This window comes from Cherax quadricarinatus, chromosome 22 (genome assembly GCF_038502225.1).
Source record: "Cherax quadricarinatus isolate ZL_2023a chromosome 22, ASM3850222v1, whole genome shotgun sequence".
In the NCBI taxonomy this organism is placed as follows: domain Eukaryota; kingdom Metazoa; phylum Arthropoda; class Malacostraca; order Decapoda; family Parastacidae; genus Cherax; species Cherax quadricarinatus.
In genome coordinates, this window is record NC_091313.1 from 34,985,369 (window position 1) to 35,009,368 (window position 24,000).

The following is a 24,000-nucleotide window of genomic DNA, read 5'->3' on the forward strand; positions in this document are numbered from 1 at the left end:
TGTCGTATAACTCCACTAGGTTCGTGACACAGGATTTCCTGTCCCTGAAATAGTGTTGGCTGTTGTTGATAGGCTTATTTCCTTCTTGGTGTTCCACCACTCTTCTCTTCCTCCTTCTCCTTCCTGTGTGTGTGTGTGTCTGTGTCTGTGTAATGTATTTACATAATTAAAAAAAATTCACCATTGAAAACTAATTCACTTTTCCTATCAGTCAATAATTTACATGTCATAGTGAATATTTGGCTTTAGAAACACCCAACTTAACTTAATATTATTGAAGTATTTCCGGTATATGGAAACTCAGATTTGGAGAATAATATATTTTAAAGTACCTTATATATAGGTATTTGTTTATGTACCCCAACGATATTCTTCATGAAAGAAATAAGACAAAGAAATTTTATCTGAAAACACTTAATGGAGCAAACAGGTCTTACGTGCCATAATATAATTTATTTTTATATTATTAAGTGGCGAATGTAAGGTACACAAATTATTGTATATTGTCTTTTCCAGAATCATGTCGTTGACAGAGGCTGGGCTGTACGACCAGTGGTTTAAATATATCGTGCCAAATGAGACTTCCTGTATATATTTTCCCACCAAGATAACAGTCAGCACGTCCCTCTCGCTCGATAACTTATGGGTAAATCATTTAATTAATAGCACTCAAAGATCAATTTTATTGCAGATATCTGTAACCGAGTATAAAAATCACCAATGATATTTTGGAAAATTTTTGTAACTTGTTTTCGGTATAGAAACATTTTATAAGCCAGTTTTATATTAAATAATGAAGAGGATTTTCGCATTTCTTAGTGCGTCATCAGGAGCTATGCAATGTTGCAAGGTTGCAGCTGAAGGGGTGAGGGGAAGTTTTTTCTCAGAATAGCGGAGAGTGGGTCTGTCGCCTTCTCCTGGGCTCTCCTAGAATGTGGCCAGCGGTCGGCGTCACACCCACCGCTGCCACCATCACCCATCTCCACCATGTAGGGTAAGAGGGTTTTGAGAAGTCAGCAAATATGAAATTAGAAGGTATAATAGTTCGCCCTAGGTTTTTTCTAACCGCTTAGAACAGATCCTGTGACTTGAGAAAATACGTTTCTCAAGGAATATTATGTATTTGGATTGCTATTATTTTGTGTAACCTATTTAATAAAAGAAAGGAAATGAATGTGCTTTTTGTCCTGTTCCTGAATTTTCTCAGGAGTACTGAGACGTACCCTATATATTGTCTACTATTCTCTTCAATACCGATTATTATGCCTTACTTAGGATTCTTCTATACCATTCCAATAATATTTCTATGATCCAGATTTCTACTTCTAATATCCTTTAACCCACTAGTTGTGTAATCAGGTAATCTTGTCAATGTATGGTGCAATCACAGCTAAACGTGTTATATAACCATACATCAACTGGCTTAGCATGGTGTTTTGGTACGTAGACACTGGTCGAGCATCACCAGTCCATCATGAGACCACCTGGCATAATTTTTTTATTTTTTTTATTTTATTTATTTATTTATATAGTAATTTTAGCATACATACAGAGGTACAAAAAATACAGGTAAGAGCAGCATGCCAAAGCCACTTATATGCATAGCATTACGGGCTGGCTTAAAATTAACTTAAGATTAACTAAGCAATGATGAAATCAGTGATAAAACATTATTGTAAACAGATAACTATAAAGCACAAATGAGTATTACAATGATCAATCCTGTGATTTTGTGTAGCGTTGTTATTTAAGGTTGTGTACAATAGTCTCTTCTAGATACCTTTCGAGCATGTATAACCCAAAATTTGAGTTATATACGGTATTCCTGTCATGTTTCAAGAAAGAAGATTCAATTATGATTCTTTCTCTGACAGAACTGTTTGGTACAATAATATGGGCAACATCCTAACCCGGTGGGTGATTACAGGAGCTAACGTGGTCAAAGATAGCGTTAGACTCATGCCCTGTCCTGAGTATTTATGTTGGGCTATTCTGGTTTTCAGAATTTTACCTGGTGGCCTGGTGGTTAACGCTCTCGCTTCACACGGCGAGGGCCTGGGTTCGATTCCCAGCCAGAGTAGAAACATTGGACGTGTTTCTTTCCACCTGTTGTCTATGTTCCCCATCAGTAAAATGGGTACTTGGGTGTTAGTCGACTGGTGTGGGTCGCATCCTGGGACACTGACCTAAGGAGGCCTGGTCACAGACCGGGCCGCGGGGGTGTTGACCCCCGGAACTCTCTCCAGATAAACTCCAGGTATATATGAGAGAGGACACTGAGTACATGGAACCTTGTAAACCCACCAATTTTGTTAGTGTGTTTTTAATCAACCTTTGTTTCACTATCCCCATGTTTTTGAAAGCAAGGTTTATACTGATCTTTTTTAATGCCTTACAGAAGCAAACCAGAATTTCTTTGTATGGTAAAACTAGTATATTTTTCCTAGCCATCATTTCCTTAGGTTAAGTCTCATATAGTCTTTTTTTCCTGACGATAGTGCCTTCTCAACACTAGTGCCTTCTCAACACTAGTGCCTTCTCAACACTAGTGCCTTCTCAACACTAGTGCCTTCTCAACACTAGTGCCTTCTCAACACTAGTGCCTTCTCAACACTAGTGCCTTCTCAACACTAGTGCCTTCTCAACACTAGTGCCTTCTCAACACTAGTGCCTTCTCAACACTAGTGCCTTCTCAACACTAGTGCCTTCTCAACACTAGTGCCTTCTCAACACTAGTGCCTTCTCAACACTAGTGCCTTCTCAACACTAGTGCCTTCTCAACACTAGTGCCTTCTCGGCACTTAAACAACAATGCTATACAAAATCACAGGATTGCTCATTATGCCAGATGAGTTGACGGATTGGTGATGCCCGACCAATATGTATGCAACAAAACTTCATACCACGTCACATGTGAATGGTTATATAATGCGTTTAGCTGTTAGTGTACCATACAGTAACAAGCACACAAGATTACGAGATAACATGAGGAGATGTTAAAGGGTATTAGTTGAAATTAAAAACTTAGATCATAGAAATATCGGAAAGGCATAGAAGATTCCCAAGTAAGGTATATTAACCGACACTGAGAAGAAGAGCAGACAATATTTAGGGATACTTCTGAGTACCTCAGTAGAACGTACAAGTACCCCTAAGCAGGACTTTTAAATGGATAAAGAGCACCTTCTGTTCCTTTCATTATTTACAAAAGTTTCACATAATAATAGCAATCCATGTGTATATTATCCCACGAGAAACGTATTTTCTCAATCCACATGACCTGTTATAAACGACTAAGAAAAGCTTAGGGCTGGCTATTATATCTTATAATTTCAGAAACCCTTCTACCCCATATGGGGAGTAGGGGGTTGGTGGCAGGGTGGGGTTGGCACTGACCACTGACCACATTCTAAGGGTAACCGTGGGCGGTGACACATCCGCACTACGCTACTCTGAGAGATCTCTCCCTGTTTTAGTTGCTCTCTAGCAACATTACATAGTTCCTGATGACGCACTGAGAAGTGTGAAAGTACTTAACCTAAAGATTTCCACCCCACCGTGTCTTGTCTTGCATAGTAAACATCGCCCGTCTGCAACTCTATATATATATATATATATATATATATATATATATATATATATATATATATATATATATATATATATATATATATATATATATATATATATATATATATATATATATATTAATATTTTATTAATTTAACAATATGGAAGTGCTGGCACCACAATCTCTTTAATATAAAGTTGTATGTTGCAAATACCTAGCTTCTTTCGCATTACAGGGCATGTTTATGATCCTGGTCGGTGGTCAAGTAGTGGCCGTGTTTGTACTGTGTATGGAGAGCAGCAGTAAGTTCATCTCTGTCGACTAAATTACTCCGCCGCAAGTGAGCCGAAGTATCTTTTATCTCCGGGTTTCCATATACAAGGTGTTTCATAAAGTTTAAGTTAAATAAAGTTTGTCAGTCAATAAAAGATACAGTTTGCAGCTAACAATAAATAAAACTTTAGTGCATTATCTAAATGTTTTGTATTGGTCTCAAATAAAAATTAAATGAAACAGCAAATGCTCGGTTATTTACCAGTCAGTCCGGAATGTTTTTTATTCATTATAAATAAAACAGATCGAATAAAATGCATTTGTTTACGCTCTGATAGTATATTGTCTAATTTACCAATCAACTTACAACTCAAAGATCTCCGGGTCACTACAGAAAATTTTCCTTCACAAATGAGTAATTTCGGAAGAGGTTTACTTATTGGTTCTTGTACTATCGCTGCTTTTCTCGCAAGAATGTGGCTACAGCTTAGAATGGGTCAATATGAGCTGTTGGTACTCAGTTCAAGACTGAGCTGTCTATTACATGCTATTGTAAAGATAGTGACAAATCTTTGATTTGTAATAAAAGATTTTAAAGGAAAAACTCTTTCTACCACAATAAATTGTGGAAGTGAAGTGATGACAAGACTGTCATGATGACAAGACTGTCATGATGACAAGACTGTCATGATGACAAGACTGTCATGATGACAAGACTGTCATGATGACAAGACTGTCATGATGACAAGACTGTCATGATGACAAGATTGTCATGATGACAAGACTGTCATGAAAACAAGACTGTCATGATGACAAGACTGTCATGATGACAAGACTGTTATGAAGACAAGACTGTCATGATGACAAGACTGTCATGATGACAAGACTGTCATGATGACAAGACTGTCATGAAGACAAGACTGTCATGATGACAAGACTGTCATGAAGACAAGACTGTCATGATGACAAGACTGTCCAACCCTGGCAAAAAAGTTGTATGTAGAGCTAGTTGGGAAACAGATTCATATATACAAGGGCTCTATTGCTAATTAGATTGTCTAGGTTGCATTTTAGTTTGTTTTTGAGCTAATTACAAACTCATTACGTTCTATGTTCCCACAAAGAAACAATCAGACAGCCTAAACATTTATGGTTAGCTAAGCTAACAAATGTGGTAGACTGACAGTTTTTGGCTTCCAGCCACATATTTTCATGGATTTTATTTTTTGTGATATACGATGAATTTAGGTCGAGTGCCAGTAACAAAGAGCCCAATGAGCTGCAGTGCCACGCATACATAGTAATGCTCATGGCGCATGGTAGTGGTGGTGGTGGTGAGGGACAACTATCCCCCGTGTATATATAAGCCAGACTAACAGCTGTGGACAACACTTCCTTGTTGCTGCTACCACGGTACGTGAAGCACTGTGTGCAGGACCTGCTTAAGGTATTGTCATTTCTGCACCAGCATTCTATTTTTGTAGCGTGTATATAAGAGATATTATTGAGATAGCCTGTGATAGCTCTGACATATTTCCTCTTGTTTATCATTTTCTTACCACTTTCACTTTTATTGATTTGCATTATGGGTATTTATATACTTTCTTACATTGCTTGATAACTGGTCATACTGAGTTTTCTTGAACACGTAACTTAATTTTCTTCGCTGATGATTTAAAATACATTTATGTAAAATTAAATTTTAAATATTCATTACAACTATCTATTATTTTATTTGGTGGTAAAAATGTTGCCTCTGATGACCACTTTATTGTCTGTATATACACAATGTGATACGTTATAGTGTGTTATACACGCGTAAACGAATCTCTGAACCAACAAACCTTTCCTATCTCCGTGGAGGTTGGTGGAAGGGGTTTCATATGTAGTTACGTACATAGTTTAAACAGTTTAAAAAGTGTTCAGGTATAATGAGGTGGGTTGGGAAAATTATGCCTAGGGAGCAGTTTATAGTAATTGTGCAAATGAATCCGTATTCAGATGTTCCTCTTAATATTCATGTCATTTAAAACTTAATATTTTTCCAGCTTTTCATATTTTAATGCTGACTTTCACAACACACCCGCACACACCCGCACACACCCTCACACACCCGCACACACACACACACACACACACACACACACACACACACACACACACACACACACACACACACACACACACACGAGACATGTAGCTCAGTGGTCAGGGTGTTAGTATTAAAATCCCTCACATCCTGAGTGGATTCCCGGGTCATGAGAGAAAGTTATATCTTCTTAAACTGTCCTCTCATCTTCCGGCCTCTTAATAACAGTCTGTATTTCACTGTTGCTAAGACAATCAGATACGTAACCTTTCACATGCCTTAAACTGTTATGTAACTATATTTTCTGGTGTGTTCAGTGGGGCTTTGTGTTCAATCCAGAACTCACAACTTTTCATTAACATTCTTACGTTTCATTTATTGGCCTTTTGGAATTATTGGTTATTTTTTTATTGAAAGACAACAGCGCAATGTAAGGAAAATTAACAATACTTAACATTTTCTGAGTAATAATATATATGGGGAATTGAACATTAAAATGGTATAAAATACCGACAGGTTGTTAGGTAAGACACATATGCAATATAAGACACATGTGCATATGTGTCTTACCTAACAACCTGTCGGTATTTTATACCATTTTAATGTTGCATATGTGTCTTACCTAACAACCTGTCGGTATTTTATACCATTTTAATGTTGCATATGTGTCTTACCTAACATATATGGGGAAATTCTATGTAATGAGTCGAGTGACGTAGCTGGCCTGGACGGTGACATATTTAATGTTTACATTCCAGATTATCACTGTTTCTTAAGATGACGGATTACAGTCCATAATCTTAGTAACAAACAGCATTTTACTGTTGCTGAAACTATCAAACTTTTCACTGTCCACAACAGTAACATATTGACTGCATAAAAATTCGGAGTTTAGTTTTTTTATAGATGATGGATTACATGTTTACCTAGTGATAATTATGTATTTGGGTGGTAGACTCGTTATACCTAATTTCTCTTATTCTCTTAATGATGACTGAGTACCTGAGTGTTAGTCTTGTTTACCTAGTGATGACAAGATACCTGAGTCTTAGGGCCGTTCACCTAGTGATGACTAAGTACCTGGGTGTTAATCTTGTTCACTTAGTGATGACTAGGTACCTGGGTGTTAATCTTGTTCACTTAGTGATGACTAGGTACCTAGGTGTTAATCTTGTTCACTTAGTGATGAATAGGTACCTGGGTGTTAATCTTGTTCACTTAGTGATGACTAGGTACCTAGGTGTTAATCTTGTTCACTTAGTGATGACTAGGTACCTGGGTGTTAATCTTGTTCACTTAGTGATGACTAGGTGCCTGGGTGTTAATCTTGTTCACTTAGTGATGACTAGGTGCCTGGGTGTTAATCTTGTTCACTTAGTGATGACTAGGTACCTGGGTGTTAATCTTGTTCACTTAGTGATGACTAGGTGCCTGGGTGTTAATCTTGTTCACTTAGTGATGACTAGGTGCCTGGGTGTTAATCTTGTTCACTTAGTGATGACTAGGTACCTGGGTGTTAATCTTGTTCACTTAGTGATGACTAGGTACCTGGGTGTTAATCTTGTTCACTTAGTGATGACTAGGTACCTAGGTGTTAATCTTGTTCACTTAGTGATGACTAGGTGCCTGGGTGTTAATCTTGTTCACTTAGTGATGACTAGGTGCCTGGGTGTTAATCTTGTTCACTTAGTGATGACTAGGTACCTGGGTGTTAATCTTGTTCACTTAGTGATGACTAGGTGCCTGGATGTTAATCTTGTTCACTTAGTGATGACTAGGTACCTGGGTGCTAATCTTGTTCACTTAGTGATGACTAGGTGCCTGGGTGTTAATCTTGTTCACTTAGTGATGACTAGGTGCCTGGGTGTTAATCTTGTTCACTTAGTGATGACTAGGTGCCTGGGTGTTAATCTTGTTCACTTAGTGATGACTAGGTACCTGGGTGTTAATCTTGTTCACTTAGTGATGACTAGGTACCTGGGTGTTAATCTTGTTCACTTAGTGATGACTAGGTACCTGGGTGTTAATCTTGTTCACTTAGTGATGACTAGGTACCTGGGTGTTAATCTTGTTCACTTAGTGATGACTAGGTACCTGGGTGTTAATCTTGTTCACTTAGTGATGACTAGGTACATGGGTGTTAATCTTGTTCACTTAGTGATGACTAGGTACCTGGGTGTTAATCTTGTTCACTTAGTGATGACTAGGTACCTGAGTGTTAGTCTTCTTCACTTAGTGATGACTAGGTACCTGAGTGTTAACATAGTTTACCTAGTAATGACTAGGTACCCGAGTGTTAGTCTTCTTCACTTAGTGATGACTAGGTACCTGAGTGTTAACATAGTTTACCTAGTAATGACTAGGTACCCGAGTGTTAGTCTTCTTCACTTAGTGATGACTAGGTACCTAGGTGTTAGTTTACTTACGTGGGTCGCACCTTGGGAAGTGTGTTACAGTACAGGTAGTGATGATGAGATATCAGTTACGTAAGGATATATTCGTGAACATTATTATCACATTACACATTTAATGTTTCTATAAACAAGTCGATATAAATAAAGAGAACTTTCAAGGGAATCATAATGATCTTTGTTAATTTAACGCTTTATGAAAATTAAAAAAAACTTGGGTTTATTTATTCGGCTTAAAGTTAATCAGCTACATTAGGGTCATCAAGGCTGTATATCTCATAAGAACATAATTACTCAAAAAAAAAAAAATTATCAGTATAACAAAGATTAAAATAATTTGTTGGTGTATATTGGCTTAGATACACAGATCTTTGGGCATATATTGTTGAACTCGCTGGCTGGCTGGCTGGCTGTCTGGCTGGGTGGGTGACTGGCTGGGTGGGTGACTGACTGGCTGGGTGGGTGACTGGCTGAATGGGTGGGTGGTTGACTGGCTGGATGGGTGGCTGGGTGGGTGGCTGACTGAATGGGTGGGTGGCTGACTGAATGGGTGGGTGTTGACTGGATGGGTGGGTGACTGGCTGGGTGGATGGGTGACTGGGTGGCTGGGAATAGTGTTGTAGAGAATTACTTAAATAAAAACAAATATTAGAAAATCTGTACATAATATTCATCACTTTCCACTTGGTAGAAAGTGATGGTTTATATGGGGTGATGAACTGGGAACCCGGAACTGTAAGTCAAGTGAAATAGAATTTAGTGCATTTCTACTATGCAGGACACCTTTGGAGCTAGATATATACACAGTGAGGTGTATATCTTCGAGTATATATATATATATATATATATATATATATATATATATATATATATATATATATATATATATATATATATAATTAGGCGTAGAATTAGGGGGATATAATCGAGGTGTATGAATGGAAAACAGGAATAAATAAAGGGGATGTAAATAACGTGCTGAAAATTTCCAGCCAAGACAGGACTCGCAGCAATGGTTTCAAGTTGGAAAAATTCAGATTCAGAAAGGATATAGGAAAGCACTGGTTTGGTAATAGAGTTGTGGATGAGTGGAAAAAACTCCCGAGTACAGTTATTCAGGCTAAAACGTTGTGTAGTTTTAAAAATAGGTTAGATAAATACATGAGTGGGTGTGAGTTGGACCTGACTAGCTTGTGCTGCTGGGTCTGGTGCAGTGCTCCATCCTTGAGTGGAGATGACCAGACTGGGGGGGTCATTGGGCTAATCCGGGGGGGACATGGACCTGCTCCGCATGGGTCAGTAGGCCTGTTGCAGTGTTCCTTCTTTCTTATATTCTTATGTTCTTATATATACAATATATGGAGCCTTAATGAGTGTAGTAGTGATAGGCTTTTGACCACGTTAACCATCTAATCAACCCCTTTGAATTATTAGTTTCACTGTTACATGAAAGTAACTGAGAGATCACCGACGTGGTTGTAATTCCATTACCTTTCAATATACACTGGCAAGACAGTGATGGAGTACTGATGAAAGTGTTTCTTCTTTCTCGAGTCACTTTGCCTCAGTGGGGTAACTGCCCATGTGTTAAAACAATAAAATATATATATGGAAACCAGCACTGCTTCTTGAAAAATTATTTATTCACGACAATTTTCGAAGTTAACTCACTTCATCATCAGAAAATTTACTTTAGGAATCAGGTTTAAACATATATTAAACATCAAATTACCATTAGCAATAGAAAAGGGAAAAGAATAAAGAATGTAAATAATATGAACCAAAGTTAGAAACAAAGTAACTCTACTACCAGTAAAGTTACTTTGTTTCTAGCATTAAGAAAACTTGTCTCTAATACCATAGAGCTGTTTCCAGCTCTATGGTATTAGATCAGTTGACGCTTAGTCTTACCAACATATATAACATTACAGCTGTGACAATTATATTTGTAGATGACAGAGGACTGTAATTAAACAGATATACTTGATCAATTACAGTCGTGTTTACGTAGGTGAAAGCTTGTTAGGTAAGACACATATGCAACAGTTAGGCATCTTTATTTCGAAACGTTTCGCCTACACAGTAGGCTTCTTCAGTCGAGTACAGAAAAGTTGATAGAAGCAGAAGATACTTGAAGACGATGTATCTTCTGCTTCTATCAACTTTTCTGTACTCGACTGAAGAAGACTACTGTGTAGGCGAAACGTTTCGAAATAAAGATACCTAACTGTTGCATATGTGTCTTACCTAACAATCTGTCGGTATTTTATACCATTTCAATGTTCAGGTGAAAGCTACTGGAGATACCATGTGACAGTTGACTCACGAAATCGTAATGACACGATTGCAAACAAACCATACCCCGGCCGGGATTGAACCCGCGGTCGGGATATGGTATTTTTTCATGTGACAGTTCCTTATTTTCTCATATCTTTCACTCCTCATAACTTATGATATTTTATTTCAGTGATCTAAATCAATTCCCATTAACAGAAATGTAACTTGTATTTAGAAAATTAATTTTGACCAGTCTTTGTATTTTTTTTTTTAGTTTTTTTTCTGGAAGAAGTTCTTTCTAGTGACTTCCTCTTGTATATATTTAAACAGTGTAATACATCTTACATTTTTGTAAAAAAATCTTTAAACTAATAAATTTTTCCTCGCTCCATTGAGGTTAGTGGACGAGATTTCATATGTAGATGATATACCAGTAATTTTGTACCTTATGTATAACGAGGTCGTTAGATAAAAAATTCCCGGGAAACACAGCAGACGACTGGAGGATCACATACATTATTTCAGCTGTGGATATTGTATTCAGAAATTCATATTGATATTCATGCTTTTTAAATATAAAATAATTTCACATTTCCCAAATTTCATAATGTACCGTAGTGCACACACGCTAACACATAAGTAATGTGTAACTCACTGGTTAGTGGATTTGGTTTAATATCCGAAATTAATGGATGGATCCTTAGGACTTGTTGAAAGACCTACCGTCCTTGTTCAACAAGTGATTAATTGGTATCTTGGTATTAGCCAACGATGCAACAATTATCTCACTCATATTGTAATTTCCAACTATACATTATAATTAATGGTTCTCCCATTGCCATGGAAAATAAAGGAATATTCCTTGATCTGTACCTTGACTGTAACTTGAAATTCAACACCCACATCCAACACATTACAAAAAACTTTTCAAAACATTTGGTATCCTCTCCAATTTACGCTACTATACCTCAAAAAGCCCTACTCACATTATACTACTTTCTAATCTAACGCTACCTTATCTCTGCTATATGTGTCTGGGGATCTACTACAACAAACTACCTTAAGCCAATAATACCTCAACAAATAAGCGGCAGTACGAATGATTGCTCATTCTATTGCAAAACAACACATTCCACCAACTTTTCAAAAGCCTAAACCTACTTAATAAACATAACATTCACTCTGTCTACTACATATACAGGATAAAAAACTCTATCAATCCTGACCTGAAAAATTTTCTTGATAGTTGTCACAGGATTCATAGGCGTCATACTAGACAAAAAAAAGCTCTATGATATTCTTTGTGTCTGACTTAACCTCTGAAAACACTCAGATTCATAGGCGTCATACTAGACAAAAAAAAAGCTCTATGATATTCTTTGTGTCTGGCTTAACCTCTGAAAACACTCAGTGTGCATAAAGGACCCAAAATCTGGAACTCTTTACCTGATAACTCCAGAGCCTCTTTATCTGTCTGTAGCTTCAAATTCTACAGAAAATAACACCTCATTTTCCGTATGTGATCCTAGTAACAATAAAGCTGAACAGTTCTTTCATGCTCTGTGACAAGGTGCAGGGTGCTGAAGATGATAAACAAAATAAAGATGGAGTATACATAGACTTTGCAAAAGTTTTCCACTAGTATGATTATGGTTTAATAGCACACAAAATGCGTAATAAAGGAATAACGGGAAAAGTTGGTAGATGTATCTATAACTTCCTGACAAATCGAACACAAAGAGTAATAGTAAACAGAGTCTGAGGCAGCTACGGTGAAAAGCTCTGTTCCACAGGGCACAGTACTCGCTCCCGTTCTATTCCTCATCCTCATATCAGACATAAACAGAGATGATACCCATAGCTCCGTGTCTTCCTTTGCGGATGACACTCGAATTACCATGGCAGTGACCTCCATCGAAGACACCGCGAGACTCCAAGAGGACATCAACCAAATTTTCAAATGGGACACTCAAAACAATATGAAGTTTATTGAAGAGAAATTTCAACTACTCAGATATTGAAAACTTGAGGAAATTACAACTGTATCAGGGTCTACAACAAATTTTAATAATACAATACAGCGAAAAACTAATATGAAGGACCTGGGACTGATAATGTCAGAGGATCTACCCTTGAAAGATCACTACAATGTGCTAGTAAAATGATAGGATGGATAATGAGAACCTTCAAAACTAGCGACGCCAAGCCCATGATAATTCTCTTGAAATTGCTTGTTCTCTCTAGGCTGGAATACTGCTGTACGCTTGCTCTTCATGGTACTCTGCCTTGACAAAAAAAATGAAAGATAGACTGCAGATCATTCAGAACAAAATCGTAAGATTCATCCAGGACCTGGGACCAAGAGAGCATGTAGGCCAGGATGAATTACAGCAGTTGGATATGCTGAATGATGAAGACAGAGTAAAACAACTGAAGCTAAATCATGTTTATAAAATTGCTCACAAACAATGTCCAGAATATCTTGCTGCCAATTTTGTCAAGGTTGGGAACCAAAGCAATCATAGCACTAGGGGGAGAGAGCACAACTTTGTAGTACCCACAGTCAGTGGCCAGGCGTCAAACACCTTTTATTGTACAGCAATAAAGGAATGGAACAGACTGCCCGCACATGTCAAAGCCAGTCATAGCATGAACCAGTTCAAGAAGAGTGCCAAAAGGCGTCTGATGAATGTAGTTACAGACAAGGAGGGGAATGAGTTTTTATTTTTTTAGCTAAAACACTTATAATTTTACTTTATTTCTAGTAATGACCCTCGTATAGTCCTAATAATAATGAAGATAATAAGATGTTATCTTCATTATAGAATAATAAGATATTATAACCTTCATATTATAATAAGGACCCATAATATGGTAAAAGGACCACAATGGAAATAAGTCACTCTGACTTTTTTGTGTTATCCCCGGTTCTCTACACATATGCTGCTGTGTATGATAATTTATGTAATGTATTTGTGTATACCTGAATAAATTTACTGTCTTACACTGACTGCCCCCTTCAAGGCAGGCGAAATTGCTAACCTGGAGAGTGTACAAAGAACTTTCACGGCACACATAAGTACGATACTTGGAGTATACCAGGAGAGGGTTCCGGAGGTCAACGCCCTCGCGGCCCGGTCTGTGACCAGGCATCATGGTGGATTAGGGTCTGATCAACCAGGCTATTACTGTTGGCCGCACGCAAACTGACGTACGAGCCACAGCCCGGCTGGTCAGGTACTGACTTTAGGTGCCTGTCCAGTGCCTTCTTGAAGACAGCCAGGGGTCTATTAGTAATCCCCCCTTATGTATTTTGATCCCTTAATTTGTATTCCCTGGAATGCAGACGAGAGAGATACATGATAATATACACTTGGAAAATTCTAGAGGGATTAATACCAAACTTGCACACGAAATTCACTCCCTATGAAAGCAAAAGACTCGGCAGGAGATGCAACATTTCTCCAATGAAAAGCAGGGGCGCCACGAGTACACTGAGAGACAACACCATAAGTGTCCGGGGACCAACACTGTTTAGCTACCTCTCAGCATACGTAAGGGGGATTACCAATAAATCTCTGGCTGTCTTCAAGAAGGCGCTGGACAGGCACCTAAAGTCAATACCTAACCAACCGGGCTGTGGTTGTTACGTCGGTTTACATGCTGCTAGCAGTAAAAACCTGGTTGATCAGACCCTGATCCACCACGAGGCTTGGTCTCAAACCGAGCCGCGGGGGCGTTGACCCCCGAAACCCTCTCCAGGTATTGATAGCAGATACCGCAGGTGCTCCTCATTCTTGGTTAGATAAACACTGTACGCTACACGACGGCCACGCGAGGTTCTTCAACAGCTCCTGAGATTCTTTCTTTCTGAGTCATCCGGATGCTTGCTCAAGAAATTTGCCAACAATAGCAGTCACCTGAAAACCTTATCGAAGTCTTCGTCATAAGGATCTCAAAAAGCGAACTTTGAGGACGGATGATATGGTTCAGAATCTCCTCTCTTAATAGCCTGTTGGCAAAAGGCTGCGACCGTCAAACGCTTTCTTGCAGACAGAATGAGGAGTAAAAAATACCAGTGTAATAATTTCCCTAGGAAAGTATCGCAGTTGTATTGCCAGCTTCTAACAACCTACTGGGAAATCTTTCAGGGAGTAATATGCTCACCATGAGACACACTCTTCTAAGTTTACATTTTCTGTGTATAGTCGAGGCTTCATTCGCCCTGTATATGGGGATTAATAGACGCAACCTCATCCTAAAATTCCTGTATATGGCGAGCAGCGCTGTGCGATCCGTGTTGGTTTATCGCTTAGTTTTGATCGTAATAACGTATATAGCGAGAATCTGGCTTTAATTGAAAAGCCTCATTACATCCGTATGGCTGTTTACACTAATTCTAATGCTTATGCGATTGTTTGAGTTTAGTTCATATAACATATTAAATATTTATTTCACAGAAGCGGTAGTATGCAGTGTGGAGTAAGAAGACCGCGGGCAACAGCAGATGAGTGTTCCCGGGTTGTCAGACTGTATTTATGCGGCTTGCCAGCGAGAGAACTCTCTCTTACATATAATATTAGTATGTGTACTGTGTACAGGTGGATAAAAAAATATAAGATGGAACACAGATTTGAGGGAAAATTAAATAGAAAGTTATTTCGTGATTTATATGCATGGAACTCTTCAGTTATCTTAACTAGACAAATTAGGCAGCTAATTAACATTGCGGAACTTTCTCGTTATTCAGGACAGTTGTCACAGCTGCCACATCATTACCAGCATCAACAGTGTGGCAACAAGCAGTCTGGCCAATAATATTAAATTTCATGGCACAATAGTTTAATAATATAAGCAGTGACGTGCTGTAAAAAAATAAAATATTAGGGTAATCAAATGACACTATTAAATCTTCTGATAAAGGTGAACCATAAATATTAACAATAACTTTAAGAGACAAAATTGGAAATGCTAAAGAAATATTATTCAACTTACTATTTTAAATATAGCTCAAGATAATTTTCTTAAGTTTCTAACAATTTTTTCGGTAATTTTGCTGTGAAATTCTTGCTTAGTCTAAAGATTATGCAGTAATTCTTTTCCAACTGACAGAAGAATTACAACCTTCTGCGGCTTTCGTAGCAGCGACCTAAAGGAGTTAGTAGTAGTAGGGAACAGTAATACCCTCATGTAGTTGTAGGTAGTAGTAATACCCCTCTGTAGTAGGGAGAATACCACTCAGTAGTAAGGAGTAATATCCCTCAGTAGAGAGGGAGGAAGAACCGTAAGTTCTACTGTCTCTGTCCAGATCTGTAAGGAAAGAATCCCTTCATATTAATGAAAATAAATATTATTGAACGTTAAACTTCAGCATCATAACACTAATCACAGCACATCGGACTGACCTGACTTCTGTTTACAAGGATTATGAAAAAAATGAGTTAAAGAAAGTCTGAGAATAAATGGTATAAAATACCGACACAATGGAAACATAAACACATATGCAGCATTCTCCACCTGACCTCAACATTCTGAACCCGACTATAAATACTCCCGTACCTTCCACCCCAGGTAGATCTGTGTGTGACTTGAAAAAGTCCACTGTGTGGGCGAAACGTTGTCAATAAAGGATCACATTAAACTGCATATGTGTTTATGTTTCCGTTAAAGAAAGTCTAAATATCGGTCTTCGTCTCACACGTGGCAGCGACGTCATTTTTGCCCTTCAAGATGGCGGAAGACAATGCAACGCCCCCCCCCTCAAGGAAGGTTCCTTGATGGAAATAAATGGTATAAAATACCGACACAATGGCAATATAAACACAAATGCAGTATAATGTGATCCTTTATTGACTACGTTTCGCCCACACAGTGGGCTTTTTCAAGTCACAAACAGAACTACCTGGGGTGGAAGGAACGCGAGTATTTATAGTCCGGCTGAGGTCAGGTGAAGAATGCTGCATCTGATGATGTACCGAGTTGGGTTGTAGAGTCTAAAAACTTGGGTAGCTTGGAAAGGAGACTGGACAAGTTTGTGAGCAGACCTTCTACAGTGTTCTTATGTGGGATAGCGATGAAGAAGTTTCTTGGCAAGTGGTTCAGCTATGTTATAGAAGCCACTATTCTGGTTGAAGTTGTCGGATATAGAAATAAGTGATGATTCCAGGATTCTTCGGTATTGAGTGTTGTCTTCTGTGGCGATAAGTCTTGATAAACTACAGAAACTCAAGACTTATCGCCACAGAAGACAACACTCAATACCGAAGAATCCTGGAATCATCACTTATTTCTATATCCGACAACTTCAACCAGAATAGTGGCTTCTATAACATAGCTGAACCACTTGCCAAGAAACTTCTTCATCGCTATCCCACATAAGAACACTGTAGAAGGTCTGCTCACAAACTTGTCCAGTCTCCTTTCCAAGCTACCCAAGTTTTTAGACTCTACAACCCAACTCGGTACATCATCAGATGCAGCATTCTTCACCTGACCTCAGCCGGACTATAAATACTCGCGTTCCTTCCACCCCAGGTAGTTCTGTTTGTGACTTGAAAAAGCCCACTGTGTGGGCGAAACGTAGTCAATAAAGGATCACATTATACTGCATTTGTGTTTATATTGCCAAGGTTCCTTGATGTTGGTGAGGGGCTCTTGATTTGGGGAATTGGATCTGTACTCCAGTTCCCCGAATTAAGCCTGAATGCCTTCCACATCCCCCCCCAGGCGCTGTATAATCCTATGGGTTTAGCGCTTCCCCTTGATTATAATAATAAAAATAATAATGCAACGCCAATGTTGCGTAATCCAAAGACACATTTCCAGGTAACAAATGGTCCTGTAAAAGTCTGGACCGAAACATCGACCTTACTTTCCTTTTAAGTACGGGTAATTTGTGTACGGTTCCAGCTATGCTACTGTGACATTTTTATTCTAAACAGAACCTCCAGCAAAGATATAATTTCATTTTATGGGGAAGATTTATTTATGGTAAATAATACTTTACTACCCATAAATGTACGCCACTGGATGTGAGGCTGAGCCAGTCATATGTACGTAACATGAGAGAGAGGAATCACTTATGTGCTCGTAACGTGAATGACATAAGAGGACCAGCTTCAACATTTTACTGACCTGCCCTTGTGGCTTAGCGCTTCTTTTTGATTATAATAATAATTTACTGACCTTCATAAATGCTTATGAAGGTCTGCCTCACAAAGGTAATCAAGCTAGCATTGACAAAATAAACCACTATTATTGATGGTACCCTCAAAAGTGACCTTTTATATAGGCTGGTTTCGCAAAAGTGATTTATCAGGACTAATACACACAAAAGTGACCCTTATCAAGACTGGCACCTACAAAAGTAACCTGTATCAAGAATGGTGCCCACAACAGCGACCTTTATCAAGGCTGGCACCTACAAAAGTAACCTGTATCAAGGCTGGTACCCACAACAGCGACCTTTATCAAGACTGGCACCTACAAAAGTAACCTGTATCAAGGCTGGTGCCCACAACAGCGACCTTTATCAAGGCTGGCACCTACAAAAGTAACCTGTATCAAGGCTGGTACCCACAACAGCGACCTTTATCAAGACTGGCACCTACAAAAGTAACCTGTATCAAGGCTGGTACCCACAACAGCTACCTTTATCAAGGCTGGTACCCACAACAGCGACCTTTATCAAGGCTGGTACCCACAACAGCGACCTTTATCAAGGCTGGTACCCACAACAGCGACCTTTATCAAGGCTGGTACCCACAACAGCGACCTTTATCAAGGCTGGTACCCACAACAGCGATCTTTATCAAGGCTGGTACCCACATCAGCGATCTTTATCAGGGCTGGTACCCACAACAGCGACCTTTATCAAGGCTGGTACCCACAACAGCGACCTTTATCAAGGCTGGTACCCACAACAGCGACCTTTATCAAGGCTGGTACCCACTACAGTGACCTTTATCAAGGCTGGTACCCACAACAGCGACCTTTATCAAGGCTGGTACCCACAACAGCGACCTTTATCAAGGCTGGTACCCACAACAGCGATCTTTATCAAGGCTGGTACCCACAACAGCGACCTTTATCAAAGCTGGTACCCACAACAGCGACCTTTATCAAGGCTGGTACCCACAACAGCGACCTTTATCAAGGCTGATACCCACAACAGCGACCTTTATCAAGGCTGGTACCCACAACAGCGACCTTTATCAAGGCTGTTACCCACAACAGCGACCTTTATCAAGGCTGGTACCCACAACAGCGACCTTTATCAAGGCTGGTACTCACAACAGCGACCTTTATCAAGGCTGGTACCCACAACAGCGACCTTTATCAAGGCTGGTACCCACAACAGCGATCTTTATCAAGGCTGGTACCCACAACAGCGACCTTTATCAAGGCTGGTGCCCACAACAGCGACCTTTATCAAGGCTGGTACCCACAACAGCGACCTTTATCAAGGCTGGTACCCACAACAGCGATCTTTATCAAGGCTGGTACCCACAACAGCGACCTTTATCAAGGCTGGTACCCACTACAGCGACCTTTATCAAGGCAGGTACCCACAACAGCGACCTTTATCAAGGCTGGTACCCACAACAGCGACCTTTATCAAGGCTGGTACCCACAACAGCGACCTTTATCAAGGCTGGTACCCACTACAGCGACCTTTATCAAGGCTGGTACCCACAACAGCGACCTTTATCAAGGCTGGTGCCCACAACAGCGACCTTTATCAAGGCTGGCACCTACAAAAGTAACCTGTATCAAGGCTGGTACCCACAACAGCGACCTTTATCAAGACTGGCACCTACAAAAGTAACCTGTATCAAGGCTGGTACCCACAACAGCTACCTTTATCAAGGCTGGTACCCACAACAGCGACCTTTATCAAGGCTGGTACCCACAACAGCGACCTTTATCAAGGCTGGTACCCACAACAGCGACCTTTATCAAGGCTGGTACCCACAACAGCGACCTTTATCAAGGCTGGTACCCACAACAGCGATCTTTATCAAGGCTGGTACCCACATCAGCGATCTTTATCAGGGCTGGTACCCACAACAGCGACCTTTATCAAGGCTGGTACCCACAACAGCGACCTTTATCAAGGCTGGTACCCACAACAGCGACCTTTATCAAGGCTGGTACCCACTACAGTGACCTTTATCAAGGCTGGTACCCACAACAGCGACCTTTATCAAGGCTGGTACCCACAACAGCGACCTTTATCAAGGCTGGTACCCACAACAGCGATCTTTATCAAGGTTGGTACCCACAACAGCGACCTTTATCAAAGCTGGTACCCACAACAGCGACCTTTATCAAGGCTGGTACCCACAACAGCGACCTTTATCAAGGCTGATACCCACAACAGCGACCTTTATCAAGGCTGGTACCCACAACAGCGACCTTTATCAAGGCTGTTACCCACAACAGCGACCTTTATCAAGGCTGGTACCCACAACAGCGACCTTTATCAAGGCTGGTACTCACAACAGCGACCTTTATCAAGGCTGGTACCCACAACAGCGACCTTTATCAAGGCTGGTACCCACAACAGCGATCTTTATCAAGGCTGGTACCCACAACAGCGACCTTTATCAAGGCTGGTGCCCACAACAGCGACCTTTATCAAGGCTGGTACCCACAACAGCGACCTTTATCAAGGCTGGTACCCACAACAGCGATCTTTATCAAGGCTGGTACCCACAACAGCGACCTTTATCAAGGCTGGTACCCACTACAGCGACCTTTATCAAGGCTGGTACCCACAACAGCGACCTTTATCAAGGCTGGTACCCACAACAGCGACCTTTATCAAGGCTGGTACCCACAACAGCGACCTTTATCAAGGCTGGTACCCACAACAGCGACCTTTATCAAGGCTGGTACCCACAACAGCGACCTTTATCAAGGCTGGTACCCACAACAGCGACCTTTATCAAGGCTGGTACCCACAACAGCGACCTTTATCAAGGCTGGTACCCACAACAGCGATCTTTATCAAGGCTGGTACCCACAACAGCGACCTTTATCAAGGCTGGTACCCACAACAGCGACCTTTATCAAGGCTGGTACCCACAACAGCGACCTTTATCAAGGCTGGTACCCACAACAGCGACCTTTATCAAGGCTGGTACCCACAACAGCGACCTTTATCAAGGCTGGTACCCACAACAGCGACCTTTATCAAGGCTGGTACCCACAACAGCGACCTTTATCAAGGCTGGTACCCACAACAGCGACCTTTATCAAGGCTGGTACCCACAACAGCCACCTTTATCAAGGCTGGTACCCACAACAGCGACCTTTATCAAGGCTGGTACCCACAACAGCGACCTTTATCAAGGCTGGTACCCACAACAGCGACCTTTATCAAGGCTGGTACCCACAACAGCGACCTTTATCAAGGCTGGTACCCACAACAGCGACCTTTATCAAGGCTGGTACCCACAACAGCGACCTTTATCAAGGCTGGTACCCACAACAGCGACCTTTATCAAGGCTGGTACCCACAACAGCGACCTTTATCAAGGCTGGTACCCACAACAGCGACCTTTATTAAGGCTGGTACCCACAACAGTGACATTAATCAAGGCTGGTACCCACAACAGCGACCTTAATCAAGGCTGGTACCCACAACAGTGACCTTTATCAAGGCTGGTACCCACAACAGCGACCTTTATCAAGGCTGGTACCCACAACAGCGACCTTTATCAAGGCTGGTACCCACAACAGCGACCTTTATCAAGGCTGGTACCCACAACAGCGACCTTTATCAAGGCTGGTACCCACAACAGCGACCTTTATTAAGGCTGGTACCCACAACAGTGACCTTAATCAAGGCTGGTACCCACAACAGCGACCTTAATCAAGGCTGGTACACACAACAGCGACCTTTATCAAGGCTGGTACCCACAACAGCGACCTTTATCAAGGCTGGTACCCACAACAGCGACCTTTATCAAGGCTGTTACCCACAACAGCGACCTTTATCAAGGCTGCTACCCACAACAGCGACCTTTATCAAGGCTGGTACCCACAACAGTGACCTTAATCAAGGCTGGTACCCACAACAGCGACCTTTATCAAGGCTGGTACCCACAACAGCGACCTTTATCAAGGCTGGTACCCACAACAGCGACCTTTATCAAGGCTGGTACCCACAACAGCGATCTTTATCAAGGCTGGTACCCACAACAGCGACCTTTATCAAGGCTGGTACCCACAACAGCGACCTTTATCAAGGCTGGTACCCACAACAGTGACCTTTATCAAGGCTGGTACCCACAACAGCGACCTTTATCAAGGCTGGTACCCACAACAGCGACCTTTATCAAGGCTGGTACCCACAACAGCGACCTTTATCAAGGCTGGTACCCACAACAGCGACCTTTATCAAGGCTGGTACCCACAACAGCGACCTTTATCAAGGCTGGTACCCACAACAGCGACCTTTATCAAGGCTGGTACCCACAACAGTGACCTTTATCAAGGCTGGTACCCACAACAGCGACCTTTATCAAGGCTGGTACCCACAACAGCGACCTTTATCAAGGCTGGTACCCACAACAGCGACCTTTATCAAGGCTGGTACTCACAACAGCGACCTTTATCAAGGCTGGTACCCACAACAGCGACCTTTATCAAGGCTGGTACCCACAACAGCGACCTTTATCAAGGCTGGTACCCACAACAGCGACCTTTATTAAGGCTGGAACCCACAACAGCGACCTTTATTAAGGCTGGTACCCACAACAGCGACCTTTATCAAGGCTGGTACCCACAACAGCGACCTTTATCAAGGCTTGTACCCACAACAGCGACCTTTATTAAGGCTGGTACCCACAACAGCGACCTTTATTAAGGCTGGTACCCACAACAGCGATCTTTATCAAGGCTGGTACCCACAACAGCGACCTTTATCAAGGCTGGTACCCACAACAGCGACCTTTATTAAGGCTGGTACCCACAACAGCGACCTTTATTAAGGCTGGTACCCACAACAGCGACCTTTATTAAGGCTGGTACCCACAACAGCGACCTTTATTAAGGCTGGTACCCACAACAGCGACCTTTATCAAGGCTGGTACCCACAACAGCGACCTTTATTAAGGCTGGTACCCACAACAGCGACCTTTATTAAGGCTGGTACCCACAACAGCGACGTTTATCAAGGCTGGTACCCACAACAGCGACCTTTATCAAGGCTGGTACCCACAACAGCGACCTTTATTAAGGCTGGTACCCACAACAGCGACCTTTATTAAGGCTGGTACCCACAACAGCGACCTTTATCAAGGCTGGTACCCACAACAGCGACCTTTATCAAGGCTGGTACCCACAACAGCGACCTTTATTAAGGCTGGTACCCACAACAGCGACCTTTATTAAGGCTGGTACCCACAACAGCGACCTTTATTAAGGCTGGTACCCACAACAGCGACCTTTATTAAGGCTGGTACCCACAACAGCGACCTTTATTAAGGCTGGTACCCACAACAGCGACCTTTATTAAGGCTGGTACCCACAACAGCGACCTTTATTAAGGCTGGTACCCACAACAGCGACCTTTATCAAGGCTGGTACCCACAACAGCGACCTTTATTAAGGTTGGTACCCACAACAGCGACCTTTATCAAGGCTGGTACCCACAACAGCGACCTTTATCTAGGCTGGTACCCACAACAGCGATCTTTATCAAGGCTGGTACCCACAACAGCGACCTTTATCAAGGCTGGTACCCACAACAGCGACCTTTATCAAGGCTGGTACCCACAACAGCGACCTTTATCAAGGCTGGTACCCACAACAGCGACCTTTATCAAGGCTGGTACCCACAACAGCTACCTTTATCAAGGCTGGTACCCACAACAGCGACCTTTATCAAGGCTGGTACCCACAACAGCGACCTTTATCAAGGCTGGTACCCACAACAGCGACCTTTATCAAGGCTGGTACCCACAACAGCGACCTTTATCAGGGCTGGTACCCACAACAGCGACCTTTATCAAGGCTGGTACCCACAACAGCGACCTTTATCAAGGCTGGTACCCACAACAGCGACCTTTATCAAGGCTGGTACCCACAACAGCTACCTTTATCAAGGCTGGTACCCACAACAGCGACCTTTATCAAGGCTGGTACCCACAACAGCGACCTTTATCAAGGCTGGTACCCACAACAGCGACCTTTATCAAGGCTGGTACCCACAACAGCGACCTTTATCAAGGCTGGTACCCACAACAGCGACCTTTATCAAGGCTGGTACCCACAACAGCGACCTTTATCAAGGCTGGTACCCACAACAGCGACCTTTATCAAGGCTGGTACCCACAAAAGCAGAAACATTATATACTATATTGTTAATA

The 24,000-nt window shown here is 41.3% G+C and overlaps 2 protein-coding genes across 4 annotated transcripts in view; both read left to right on the forward strand.

Annotated features, from left to right (window-relative positions):
• LOC128689617 (probable glutamate receptor) overlaps positions 1 to 4,079 on the forward strand; it is a 33,341-nt gene extending 29,262 nt beyond the window's left edge. Inside the window, exons 8-9 of the mRNA XM_070087708.1 lie at positions 517 to 646; positions 3,807 to 4,079. Of these exons, the coding sequence (XP_069943809.1) occupies positions 517 to 646; positions 3,807 to 3,896 (220 nt within the window). The 3' untranslated portion in view covers positions 3,897 to 4,079. The remainder of the gene's footprint in view (positions 1 to 516; positions 647 to 3,806) is intronic.
• A 1,170-nt stretch (positions 4,080 to 5,249) lies between these two features.
• Positions 5,250 to 24,000, forward strand: part of LOC128706206 (glutamate receptor ionotropic, delta-2-like) — a 60,805-nt gene continuing 42,054 nt past the window's right edge. For all 3 annotated transcript variants that reach the window (XM_070087663.1, XM_070087665.1, XM_070087664.1), the window contains exon 1: positions 5,250 to 5,291. The gene's annotated coding sequence lies outside the window, so the exon portion shown is untranslated. The remainder of the gene's footprint in view (positions 5,292 to 24,000) is intronic.